General features: G+C 31.4%; 1 protein-coding gene across 1 annotated transcript in view; it reads right to left on the minus strand.

Annotated features, from left to right (window-relative positions):
- Window positions 1-2,583: 2,583 nt before the first annotated feature.
- LOC119602282 (neuroendocrine convertase 2) overlaps window positions 2,584-13,843 on the minus strand; it is a 96,065-nt gene continuing 84,805 nt past the window's right edge. Inside the window, exons 3-12 of the mRNA XM_037953714.1 lie at window positions 13,354-13,627; window positions 13,249-13,286; window positions 12,195-12,271; window positions 9,934-10,022; window positions 4,896-5,071; window positions 4,473-4,786; window positions 4,177-4,410; window positions 3,942-4,106; window positions 2,879-2,996; window positions 2,584-2,813 (exon numbers count right to left, since the gene is read on the minus strand). Coding sequence (XP_037809642.1) covers window positions 2,652-2,813; window positions 2,879-2,996; window positions 3,942-4,106; window positions 4,177-4,410; window positions 4,473-4,786; window positions 4,896-5,071; window positions 9,934-10,022; window positions 12,195-12,271; window positions 13,249-13,286; window positions 13,354-13,627 — 1,647 coding nt within the window. The 3' untranslated portion in view covers window positions 2,584-2,651. The remainder of the gene's footprint in view (window positions 2,814-2,878; window positions 2,997-3,941; window positions 4,107-4,176; window positions 4,411-4,472; window positions 4,787-4,895; window positions 5,072-9,933; window positions 10,023-12,194; window positions 12,272-13,248; window positions 13,287-13,353; window positions 13,628-13,843) is intronic.

Consider the following 13,843-nt stretch of genomic DNA (forward strand, 5'->3'; position numbering starts at 1 on the left):
AATCTATATACTAATCTATAGTCCAGTCTATAGTCTAGTCTAGTCTATATACGAATATAAAGTCCAGTCTATAGTCTAGTTTAGTCTATAGTGTAGTCTATAGTCTAGTCTATAGTCTAGTCTATAGTCTAGTCTATAGTCTAGTCTATAGTCTAGTCTATTGTCTAGTCTATAGTGTAGTGTATAGTCTAGTCTATAGTCCAGTCTATAGTCTAGTCTATAGTCTAGTCTATAGTCTAGTCTATAGTCTAGTCTATTGTCTAGTCTAGTCTAGTCTAGTCTAGTCTAGTCTATAGTCTAGTCTATAGTTTAGTCTATAGTCTAGTCTAGTCTATAGTCTAGTCTATAGTCTAGTCTATAGTCTAGTCTATAGTCTAGTCTATAGTCTAGTCTATAGTCTAGTCTATAGTTAGTCTATAGTCTAGTCTATAGTCTAGTCATAGTCTAGTCTATAGTCTAGTATCGTCTAGTCTATAGTCTAGTCTATAGTCTAGTCTAGTCTAGTCTATAGTCTAGTCTATAGTCTAGTCTATAGTCTAGTCTATAGTCTAGTCTATAGTCTAGTCTATAGTCTAGTCTATAGTCTAGTCTATAGTCTAGTCTATAGTCTAGTCTATAGTCTAGTCTATAGTCTAGTCTATAGTCTAGTCTATAGTCTAGTCTATAGTCTAGTCTATAGTCTAGTCTATAGTCTAGTCTATAGTCTAGTCTATAGTCTAGTCTATAGTCTAGTCTATAGTCTAGTCTATAGTCTAGTCTATAGTCTAGTCTATAGTCTAGTCTAGTCTAGTCTATAGTCTAGTCTATAGTCTAGTCTATAGTTAGTCTATAGTCTAGTCTATAGTCTAGTCTATAGTCTAGTCTATAGTCTAGTCTATAGTCTAGTCTATAGTCTAGTCTATAGTCTAGTCTATAGTCTAGTCTATAGTCTAGTATATAGTCTAGTCTATAGTCTAGTCTATAGTCTAGTCTATAGTCTAGTCTATAGTCTAGTCTATAGTCTAGTCTATAGTCTAGTCTATAGTCTAGTCTATAGTCTAGTCTATAGTTAGTCTATAGTCTAGTCTATAGTCTAGTCTATAGTCTAGTCTATAGTCTAGTCTATAGTCTAGTCTATAGTCTAGTCTATAGTCTAGTCTATAGTCTAATCTATAGTCTAGTCTATAGTCTTGTCTAGTCCATAGTCTTGTCTAGTCCATTGTCTTGTCTAGTCTATAGTCTTGTCTAGTCTATAGTCTAGTTTATGGTCTAGTCTATAGTCTAGTCTATAGTCTACTCTATATCTAGTCTATAGTCTTGTCTAGTATATAGTCTTGTCTAGTCTATAGTCTTGTCTAGTCTATAGTCTTGTCTATAGTCTAGTCTATAGTCTAGTCTATAGTCTTGTCTAGTCTATGGTCTAGTCTATGGTCTAGTCTATAGTCTAGTCTATAGTCTTGTCTAGTCTATGGTCTAGTCTATGGTCTAGTCTATAGTCTAGTCTATAGTCTAGTCTATAGTCTAGTCTATAGTCTTGTCTATAGTCTAGTCTATAGTGTAGTCTATAGTCTAGTCTATAGTCTAGTCTATATTCTAGTCTATAGTCTAGTCTATAGTCTAGTCTATAGTCTAGTCTATAGTCTAGTCTATAGTCTAGTCTTTAGTATTGTCTATAGTCTAGTCTAAAGTCTAGTCTATAGTCTCGTCTCCTGAATATAAAGCGTGTGGTAAAGGAAGTGAAATGTTTAAAAATTCGTTACATTTCAAGTAATATGTGATTTACAGACAAAAAGACAATTTTATATGTTAAATTTGAACTATCAGCATTCAAAGAAGTAATATGTTTCACAAATTACCTATAAAGGTAATTCTTTAAAAAAAATAATATTGCTCCGAACTATAAGCAAGAAAATATATGTGATAAAATTTTAGATTTTACAATACATATTATCATAATTGTAACTTGCTGTAAGTTGCATACATTTTTTTTATATATATTTAGGTAAATATGTATATATATTTACTTATATTAAGAAATACATAGTAATACAAACATGTAACATTCATTGCAAACATTTAACAATTAAAAACATAATTGGCATTAATCAAAACACAGCCAAACACTTTATTTCTTCTTTTCTTAAAAAAATCAATTTTCAAAACAATTTTAAAAATCTTAAAAATTAAAAAATAACACATATTTTTCAAGTTTTTCGTTTAGGTTTTCAAACACTGAGAGTAAATTTAAATGAAAAAGCAAAAAACTTTGTTATAAATATTTTATAAAAAATAATTAAATTTTTAATGTGGTTTTAAATGTAATGTTGAAAATATTAATAAATACTAGTAGGTTTAATAGAGACTCTCAGTGTTAAGAAGTTTTATTTTAAATTTTTTTTAATTGATTTTTGATTATATTTACTGTATTTATTTTCATTTCATTATATCAATATTGTTTCATTATTGTAAATTTGTTGAATTTTATTGGCCTTCTGTTGCTTAATTTGATTTTGAATATATATTCCAATTTCATGCATTTTATTTGTTCATCTTAAATTTGTTGGGTTGTTGTTTCTGTTGAGACTGGTGTTCCTTTATTTTGTCCTTTAAGCCCCTGAATTTGTTTTGATAAATTTTATTGTATTTTTCTGATGTTGAATTTGTAAAAAAAATTACTGCATTTTCTTTTCTTCATGGGCTTTTTTGACAATTGCCAATTTGGAATGAGGGGAAGCGGGCGATAGAGTACGATAGGGTGCTTCTTTTGTACCGTGTAATACCAAAGACCAATCAATGAGCCAACCAGATCGTGGTTGATTTGAATTGAAACGAGCCTGTAAGAAAGTTTATTAGTTTTATTTAGTGTCCATTAATGTAAATAATTATCTATTTATATTACCTCTAATTTCCATGTGCCATGAGGATATTCACCCCACGAGTGTGTTGTCATGAAGGGCCATTTGGTAAAACCATCCCGATGATCATCATCATTAGTACGACGTGAAAGAATCATTGATCTAAAATAAGGTTTTTAAAAATTTAATAAAATAACTGAGTAATGTATATCAAGATGGACTCTATATATTTACATATATTAAACGAAACATTATTACAAGTGTAGGGACATTTGTTATGGAACTAAGTTCGTACCAAAGTATACTTCTCAGAAGGATTGAGACGAGCTTAAGCCTCAGAATTTCACCGTCACAACCGAGATTTTAGATATCGTGTTTTGAAATTTTATAAAACGCCATTTTTAGCTCTTTTTATGACGTTATAAAAGCTCCAAGGCAAAGTTGTTTATAAAATTTCGCATTTATTTTACAAAAAAGGTTATACTTTCCAATTTATCATAATTTTACACAAAAATCTGCTGTTGTTTCTGAGATATCATCCGTTAAAAATAACGGACAGACATTGTTGAGTCGAATCAGAAAGTGATTTTTAGTCGATTAGAACATTTTCAGATTGGCGTTGATCCAATATTTTTTTTTCATTATAAACAATATTTGCAAAGCATAATACCCTTCGAACTACAATAGTGTAGGGTATTAGTATCATGAATAAACTGAAAACAGTGAGTTTTCAACATTTAGCTGAAGATATCTCGAAGAAGAAAGAAGATGACAGATGACATATAATATTTTATAAATTAAGTTATTTTAAGGGCCATAAATGGCGTTTTTATAAATTTCTGTGCACGATATCTCAAATCGAATTCAGTGCGACTTAATCCTTTAGGAAACTTTAACTTGGTCTCAGGGTATAGAATTTTTTCAAATCATGCCAAAACTCTGTATTTTAAAATGATACGATTATATACATATCAAGATTCTTAAAAGATTTTGGATTCTGAAGCCAATTTAATATCAAAGAGTAAGTCAATAGTACTTCGATTATCATAAAATTTTGTAGACAATTCCAGTTTTAACTAAAATTTGTTTCTGTCTCCTTTGACTTACCTTGTTCCCATGGGTGACGTTAGGAATAATTCCAAATCACCACGCCTTGAAGCATTCGCTGATATAACTGCTTGCACATGTTCCAAATAGTTTACTTCGGTATCGGTGCCTTTGCAGGCATCCGTTTTAATTTCCAAATATAAGGAACGACCAGAATAAATAGGACTGAAATTTAAAACAAGTTACTCAATCAATATAAAATCTTCTAAAATAATTAATCACACTTAATACTTACTGTGCATCTATAATATCTCCAGCTTCACAATGATATCTAGCAGGTACAGTATGCCACTGTTTGGCTAAAGTCACCATACCACCAGCATCCAAAACGCCGAAACCAAACAAATGATTAAATTCCAAACCCACACCATTCATTGTCCAGTGGAAACGATTTTTAGCATCGAATAGAGAATTACGTTTAGAAGTCAAAACTGTCAAGTGCTGTATATCACGCCAGGTTAATTGGGGACTAAAGAAGAGATTATATAAAGGTAAATATAACAAATTTATAACTATTCAAAGTTTACATACTTGGCTTCCAAAGCTAAAGCAAATACACCAGCAGCCTCTGGAGCTGCAGCACTAGTACCCGAATGAGTGGTTGTACATTTGCCATATAAATCTGTGGTGGCTACACCAGTATTGGGATCCTTGGCCCCATTACTGAATGTACTGGCTAATGTTGAACTGCAACTTTCATCGTAATGAGCATTTTGACCATCATTAATGGCACTGTTAATGGAAATTGTCCACATAGAAGCCGCATAGCCATCACAATTGCAATCATCCTCCTCGCCACCATCTCCCGAAGCCCATACATAAATATTACCTAAGCCATTACGACCCTATAGCATGAGAGGGGGTAAGCAAATTTACAAGTTGTTAAAACCACAGAAACCACAAAGGAAATGTTTACACATGTATATTTTCACACAAATTGTTGCACACTATTACCTCATTAACACCCTGCACTATGGCACGCATGGTGGCATTACGCGGACCATCTACCGTTTTGCCATCATCGGTGGGACCCCACGATGCACTGTAAATGTGAATTTTATGTGGTTCATGGCCCATAGAATTTGCTTCAATTAAATCTGTCATATAAGGTTGATCCAACATGCGAATACCTTTAAAAGAAAAATAATAATAAAGTGTGATTTCCAATCAATAACAATTTTATTTTCATCTCACAGCAATATTTGATTTGACATAAAGAACATAAATATTTAACAAACATTTAGCACTTTTTATGATTCATACAATAAAAATCAATTTCGATAAAATGTAATATTTACACATTTAGTAAAAGTGTGTACCACCTACATATTTAGATATGAGAATCGGGACTAGAGTTGTTGGAAAGAAATTCAATTTCAATCGAAATCGAAAAGGTTCAGGTGTGCAAATATACTTGCAAACACAATAAATATGTAACTTGGGTCACCTATTTTCGATCAGAAATATATGTATATATGGAACTCAAGCGAAAAAGCTATAACTTTCAAATATAAAAATTAATCCGTTTTAGTTAAATTTTGAGGATTAGAATTACATATTTTCTTTAGTTACTTAAAATTAAAAAAAAATAGGAAAGTATAGTCGGGCATGGCCAACCATATGATACCCTACACCATTGAGTATGTTAAAAATGTGGATTATTTTTAATAATAAAGCTTTTAAGTTGTTTACCCTAATTCCGAAATATTTTAACAATTTGTTGACAAGGGTAAATATGGGCCTATCCTTATAAATTTTGGTACATGGCTTTACGTTTACATTAGAGTTATGTATGCTGGATTTCATCGTGATACCAGTGTTTATAAGTGACATATTGACCTTCAAGTCATTTTCTGAAGGGGACTTTGTATGAGGGCTAGGGTCAAATAAAATCCGATAATTACGAAAATCGGCAGTATTATTAAGACGTATGTATATAGAACAAAGTTTTGTCGATTTTTTTAGAGATACTACAATATTTAATATAATTATGTACTCAAAAGCCCTTTTCGGGGGATAGGATTGTATGGTGGCTAGGTGAAATAATGGACCGATTTCAACCAAATTATATTGAAAATTTCGACCTGTACCTTGCGCACAAGGTTTTCATGGACAGCCAGCCAGCCGGACAGACGGACGGACATGGCTTAATCGACTCAGAAAGTAATTTGTGTGCGTTACAAAGATCAGCACAAACGTATAATACCCTCCCCACTATAGTGGTGTAGTGTATAATTATATCATACAAATCTGATATTGTCGTTAAAATTTTTGAATCAGGATCATGGAACTACTTGGTACAATTTTAATACAAAACCTTGATGAATATGTATGTCCTCTGTATTTACACGCATTTTACTCTATTTGGTTTATTGTATGTACTATATGATTATTATTTACCTACTTTAACATATGTGTAAGTATATATCGTTAACTAAAACGCAAACGGTTATATCTAAAATTTTTAAATTTTTACAGGAGAAGCAAAAAAGTAAATAAACAAATTGTTTAATAGTGTTTATGATAGTTGACAACGGCGTATATAAAAATTGATAAATTGAACTTTTTACCTTTAATATTTAAATGTTTTTGTAGATAGGGTCTTTTGTTTTTTTTTTTCAATAAAATCGATAATTATGGCCGGAGGAGTCCAAATCTTGGTGTGAACATTTGTTTTAATGTAATATATAAGAATCAATAGTAAAATTGATTTTGAATTTTTGGTTAGTTAGGGCCGTTTCCGTTTCAGGTGACGATATGTAGATATGTGTATATTTATTATAAAAATTGTAAACACACACTTTTCCACAATATGACAGAATACAATGTCAATAAATATTGTTTGTCATAAATATTTAGCGATAACGAGCTTTGATTTGTTCTTGTCATAAACTATTACGAAACATTTAACTCAAATGAATAATTTGTATCTAGAAACATACTTATAAATATTTTGCTTATAAGCTACAATTCTATAGATACATACTATCAGAAAATCCCTTTATACACTGCCAAATAACAATTTAACAAAATGAACTTATGGTATTAGGAATGGGACTATAGAATGAAGGCAATCACATATTACAATGATAAAATAAATTAAATTGCTATTCACTTGGAGTATTTAAATGAATTAAAGGGCCTGTACAGAATCACCAAAACCTGAAACGTCGTAGAAATACATATGTATTATTCGTAAAAGTATTATGTAACAGCTTTTACCGACCTTGTTACAACAAAAAATACTATAGTCTTAGAATCTAATGTACTATTTATTGATGATGAAAAAATTAATAAAAATTTAAAGGTTATTTCAGAGAAATAAAACATAATCTATCCTAAGAAAAAACAAGTAAGAAACTATAGTCGGGCAAAAATATATATGTATATATATATTTATAAAAATAAAATGTGATTTAGTTTTCACAATAAAGCATTTAATTTGAATTGAATCTTGCCTCAGATATACTTAAGCCATTTATTGTTAAATAAAATTGTGGACATTTAAGTCAAATTTTGAAGGGGGCTTTGAATAGGGGCTATGGCCAAATGAGACCCTATAATTATAAAATTCATAAGGGTGATCAAGGCTGGTATAGAAGTTTGTTTTGCAGCTTTTTGTCGAGATACGAGTATATTAAACCTAATTATGAACTTAAAAGCCCTATTCGGGTTTAGTTGTATCGGGGCTGGGTGAAATAAAGGACCGATGTTAACCATTTTCAATAAGCTTCGTCTCTGGTACCAAGATCATGTGCCAAATTTTATTGAGTTATCCTCAAAATTGCGACCTGTAGATTGATTACAAGGTTTACAAAATCTATTCGGGGGTTCAATTGGGGCTAGGTGAAATAATGAACCGATGTTAACCATTTTCAATAGGCTTCGACTTCGGTACCATAGAAGATCATGTGCCAAATGTCATTGAATTATTTTTAAAATTGCGACCAGTAGTTTGATTACAAAGTTTACAAGTCCTATTCAGGGGTTGAGTTGTATGGGAGCTAGGTGAAATAATGGACCGATCTTAACCATTTTCAATAGGCTTTGTCTTGTCCCTGGGACAATAGAAGATCTGTACCAAATTTCATTGAATTATCTTCAAAATTGCGACCTGTAGTTTGATTACAAGGTTTACAAGGGCGGACATAGCTAAATCGACTCAGAAAATGATTCTAAGCCGATTGATATACTTTAAGGTATAGGACCAATATTATTGTGCGTTACAAACACAGGAACAAATTTCTAAAACGGATTCAAATTGAATTTAGCAAAATGTCGATCATCAGAAATAACTATATGTTTTGATTGAATGCAGAAAAAAAATAAGAAATTATAGTCGGGCGAACCGACCATATAATACCCTACACCTGTTACAAAAATGAAATGTGATTTTGTTTTCATAATAAAGCATTGTAGTTGAATATACTTAAGCCATTTATTGTTGAATAAAATTGTGGACATTTAAGTCAAATTTTGAAGGGGGCTTTGTATAGGTGCTATGCAAAAATTGCGACCTATAGTTTGATTACAAGGTTTACAAGCCCTATTCAGGGGTTCAGTTGTATGGGGGCTAGGTGAAATAATGGACCGATGTTATCCACTTTCAATAGGCTTTGTCTCCGGTACCATAGAAGATCATGTGCCAAATTTCATTGAATTATCATCAAAATTGCGACCTGTAGTTTGATTACAAGGTTTACAAGCCCTATTCAGGTGTTCAGTTGTATGGGGGCTAGGTGAAATAATGGACCGATGTTATCCACTTTCAATAGGCTTTGTCTCCGGTACCATAGAAGATCATGTGCCAAATTTCATTGAATTATCTTCAAAATTGCGACCTGTAGTTTGATTACAAGGTTTACAAGCCCTATTCAGGTGTTCAGTTGTATGGGGGCTAGGTGAAAAAATGGACCGATGTTATCCACTTTCAATAGACTTTGTCTCCGGTGCCATAGAAGATCATGTGCCAAATTTCATTGAATTATCATTAAAATTGCGACCTGTAGTTTGATTACAATGTTTACAAGCCCTATTCAGGGGTTCAGTTGTGTGGGGGCTATGTGAAATAATGGACCGATGTTAACCATTTTCAATAGGCTTTATCTCCGATACTATAGAAGATCATGTGCCAAATTTCATTGAATTATCATCAAAATTGCGACCTATAGTTTGATTACAAGGTTTACAAGCCCTATTCAGGGGTTCAGTTGTATGGGGGCTAGGTGAAATAATGGACCGATCTTAACCATTTTCAATAGGCTTCGTTCCTGGGACAATGTAGTTTGATTACAAGGTTTACATGAACGGACAGACGAACGGACATAGCTAAATCGACTCAGAAAATGATTCTAAGCCGATTGGTATACTTTAAGGTGGGAATAGGACCAATATTATTGTGCACAAACCCAATATACCCTCCCCACTAAAGTGGTGTAGGGTATAATTACTTATTCATCTGCAGTTTTTTTAAATCAAGTTTAAATTTGGAAATCAGTGATAAAAAATATTTCTGAGTAAAAAGTTTTAGCAAACACTATTTAATGTTTAATATAATAAAATGTGGTTTCAATTATAATATGTTTTCTATAATTCCTCCCTTTTTATGTATAAAGCAAAACAAAATTTCAAATGACCTACTTATACAACAATAATATATGAATTTTATTTTTTAAAATTAATTATCAAGTGTTTGAAACTACCCGCAGTAATTAGATTATTTGAAATTCAATTTATGTTTCTCCACTTGGTTTACTTACACAATATAAAACCAATGAATATAAAAACAAACGTTTTTACCACATTTAACCCATCTTTTTGCAGCATTTTTAAATATCACCACACTGCCACATGGCAACATATTTCAATAAAAACCAAAATCTCATTGTTTGTCAATAATTGCGAACTTTTTGCTTTTGTTTGTATGTATGTTGATTCGTCTGTCTGACTACAAATAAAAATGCAGTTTAATTGAACATTTTGCGTCACTTACCCGCAATTTTACTGTCATAAGCCACACCAACACCGCAAATGCCATTATCTCTGGCAGCAGCAACTTCTCCAGCACAACGAGTACCATGGCTGTAAGTATAACAGTGAATGGAAAATGAAAAAATTAAATATAGCAAAATGAAACTTAAACTTTGCTAAATAGACAAACACGTTTTGCGTAAATTATTTATGTAAAACAAAAGGTGTAATAGTTAATAAAATTTGCTTACAAAAAAATAATATGCCTACATTTCAATTTCATAATGGGAAAGATAATAATGACAAATAATTTTTTTCTAATTGTTGCTATTAAATTGTTTTAATTGAACATTTTATAGATCAGAAAGATCGGAAAAGTATTTGATATTATATAGCTTCCAAGACCATATAATTGCACAGAAGATGAGTTACCTATTGATTGTTTTCTAAATTGACAGTGATGGATGATTGATATTAAAGAATCTAACTGCGATCTATGAAGACCTAGGATAAAGACCGATTTGAATGCATCCATACTAGGTCACAAGGTTCTCGTGATCACACAATTATACTCTTATATACTCTCAACGTATCATTGTTCCTGCACTCCCTTGTCCCATATAAGGGTAATGATCGAATGTCCCTTCATAGACGACAAACATTCTGGGACAAGTTTTGATGTTTAGTACGCACTTATCAGGGAGTACTATTTCGCTGCCCTCTTAATCGCTGTCATTTCAGCTTGAAGAATGTACACAGAGGGAAAAAGAAATATACACGCCTGTTACCAAATCGACACCAAAGATTTTATAATTTTTCTATAACATCCATTGTCAAAGTATATACATACGTACGACAACACTATGTAATGTTGACAACGCAACGTTGACAACATTGCAACTATTAGTTGTCGAAATCTGAATTTTGTACACATCCGTTATCTAAATGTTAACAAACGTGGTAAGCTCACTATTGACAAACAATCCGTTGCCAATAGTGAGCTTACCACGTTTGTTAACGTTTAGACAATGGATGTGTATAAAATTTAGATTTCAACAACGAATTGTTGCAATGTTGACAACGTTGCGTTGTCAACATTACATAGTGTTGTCGTACGTATGTATATACTTTGACAACGGATGTTATTGAAAAATTATAAAATCTTTGTTGTCAATTTGGTACCAGGCGTGTATATTTCCCTCTGTGTACAATTATCATTAATCTAAAGGAGATGCTGGTCCTATATTTTTATATTCTATACTTTTATACTTCGAAATCCTCTCTAATTTCTTATATTAATAAGTTTATAACAAGCATTGTACAAAAATACTCGGCTAACAATGTTAAGTTCTTCAATATATCTCCACTACACAGAAGAAAAAACCCGGTCAAAAGTGAGCATACCACGTTTGTTTACATTTAGACAACGGATGTTTACAAAATTTAAATAACGCCCAGTTGTCATTTTGACAACCACCGTTGCAATTTTGACAGTTCATCGTTGTTATTTCGCCAACGCAACGCTCTGTTTGACAACATAGCGTTGTCACTTTGATACATAATATTATTATTTTTTGTTGATTTGATAATGTTATGTATTTTTTATATTTTTGTTGTTGATTTGACAACTATCCGTACATACTTTGACAACGGATGTCAATTTGGTACCAGACGTGTATTATTTTAAAAGGTCCTCTGTGTAACTTCCTTAATTTTTTTGGGTTTATCAATGAAGTCGTGGAAATAATTGACATAATACTGTGTGGATATACAATACCGAAAGTTCCACTTAAAAGATGGTTCCCAAATGCAGTAATCGATGGCATATACGTGTAATATAAAATCGACAATATTCACATGTCCCCTAGAATAAAAGGACCTCAATCTGAATACTGTACACATTGCTGCCCGAAAGCGATAAGACTTTCTGTTTACACGCGGAATCACATATTTTCCATGAGCTTAAGAGTGTCTTTCAGCTACATAATTTTTAAAACAATTTGTCAAATTCGTGAAATTTTCCTACCACCATTTACTTAATTTATCGCCATATATAGCCTTTAATACCAATATCCGGTTGAAAGGGAAATATTATTTAATCTTAAACTTTTCCCCAAAAGTTATTTTCACTTTTTTCTTTTCCTTAAAATTTTCAATATATTATTTAAAATTAAAAATTTATGCAAATTTTCCTGTAAGCATACTTTATTCCATTCTTTATGTAAAAATGCCTAAGTAAATACAAATTAAAATAGATAACTTTTTGTTTCCATTATTACTCACCTGTTGAACCAATCGTCAGTATAGCGGGGATATGGAAATGGATCATTGCTACTGAAATCATAACTGGCTTCAGCATTCTATTCAAATGATTCGATATTTGGTGGGTTGGTTGTTTGATTGTTTGAAAAAATAGAAAGAAAAATATAATAAATACAAAATATAAACAAAATGGAATATAAATAATGGAAAAGAAAAGTTAATTTAAATTTTGCATAACGCTTGAGGAATTGTTCTGTCATCATACTTCTCTTGATTGTAGAATGAAGTATTATTTTATATAGGAGTATATATTTACAAACAAGGAAAAGTACATATTATTAGTCTGCGTTATTATCTAGCAGATCTTTACTTACATACACACCATTTCCCAGTTAAGGGAAACAACAAATTCATAAGATAATCTTTAGCGATTTCAGCAGCTGCATTTGAATTTTTTTTCAAAAACCAATTTTTATTACAGCTTTTATTATTTTATTATGGGAAGTGGTTCAGTCGAGTAGACTACAATGCCTCAAGACTACAATAGTCATCCTTATTTTATGTTCTAATACGGATTATTTACCTTGAGATAAAGACAATCTTATTTGTTTAAATTTAAGATGCTTTCGTCTAAAGCTGATAAGAACGTGTATTTACTTGTTTATTTTATTTATTTTGTTTACCTGTTCGCCATTGTTAAGCGGAAATTGAAGATGAATGAGTAAAAAGTTGCGAAATACTCGCACGTATATAAAGTATTATTCATGTTTATTCTTTTATACTGCAATTGTATTTTAAGAACATTATTTCTCAATAGATTTTCTGCAAAGTTAATTTTTTTTTTTTTTTGTAATTTTTCAGTGCGATTAATGAGATTAAGGAAAAGTGCCTAAATATATTTAAGCTGAGGAATAAGAGATTGTGCCTTTTCAAATCGTTTAAAAATTAAATAAATCATCTTCATTAAGCTAATCTTTTAACTTTTCATTTTGGGATCTAAAGTTAACATAATAATTTTACTAAATGCCCCACAAACATTTTTTAAAATTTTTAAATTCAAAATCTTATTACTTACATAATTAAATTTCAAATCCGGATGCATATAATCAACACCTAAAAAGAAAATTTCATTCAAAATAATTACCACAAATATACAAAATATCATGTTGCCAAAACTTACCATCATCCATAATGGCGGTGGTAACATTTTTACCCGTAATACCCTGATCCCAGGCTGCTTGAACATTTAAATCCAAGCGGGCTTTACCGCCATTCTGACCAGTATTCTTTAAATACCACTGCATTGGAAAATAAGGATCTGTCGGTTCGGTACTCTCCATGCTAGATTGAGTATTGTAGGTGGCATCGAATTTAAGACCATGAATTGCATGAACAGCTGGACGTAAACCACGTTTCACACGTTTAAAGCCGGGTTGTTGTACGGCTGTATGAATCTAGAAAATAAATTAAAAATAAAACTTATAAAATATGTATTTTTTTATTTAAAGCATTAACTTCTATTGTTTTATATTGTTTAACTGTAAGTGTTTTTGGCGTAGTAACCTTTTTAGGTTTTTAATTGTAATATATGTACATATTATTGCTTTACCCCCTGGGGCTTGTCTTTATTTTTTGTGTGCCTGACTGTCTAGTCTGTTCAATAATATTAG

This window comes from Lucilia sericata, unplaced genomic scaffold (assembly GCF_015586225.1).
Source record: "Lucilia sericata isolate MDLA Ls3-8-SP2 unplaced genomic scaffold, ASM1558622v1 Contig000218F_arrow, whole genome shotgun sequence".
NCBI lineage: Eukaryota > Metazoa > Arthropoda > Insecta > Diptera > Calliphoridae > Lucilia > Lucilia sericata.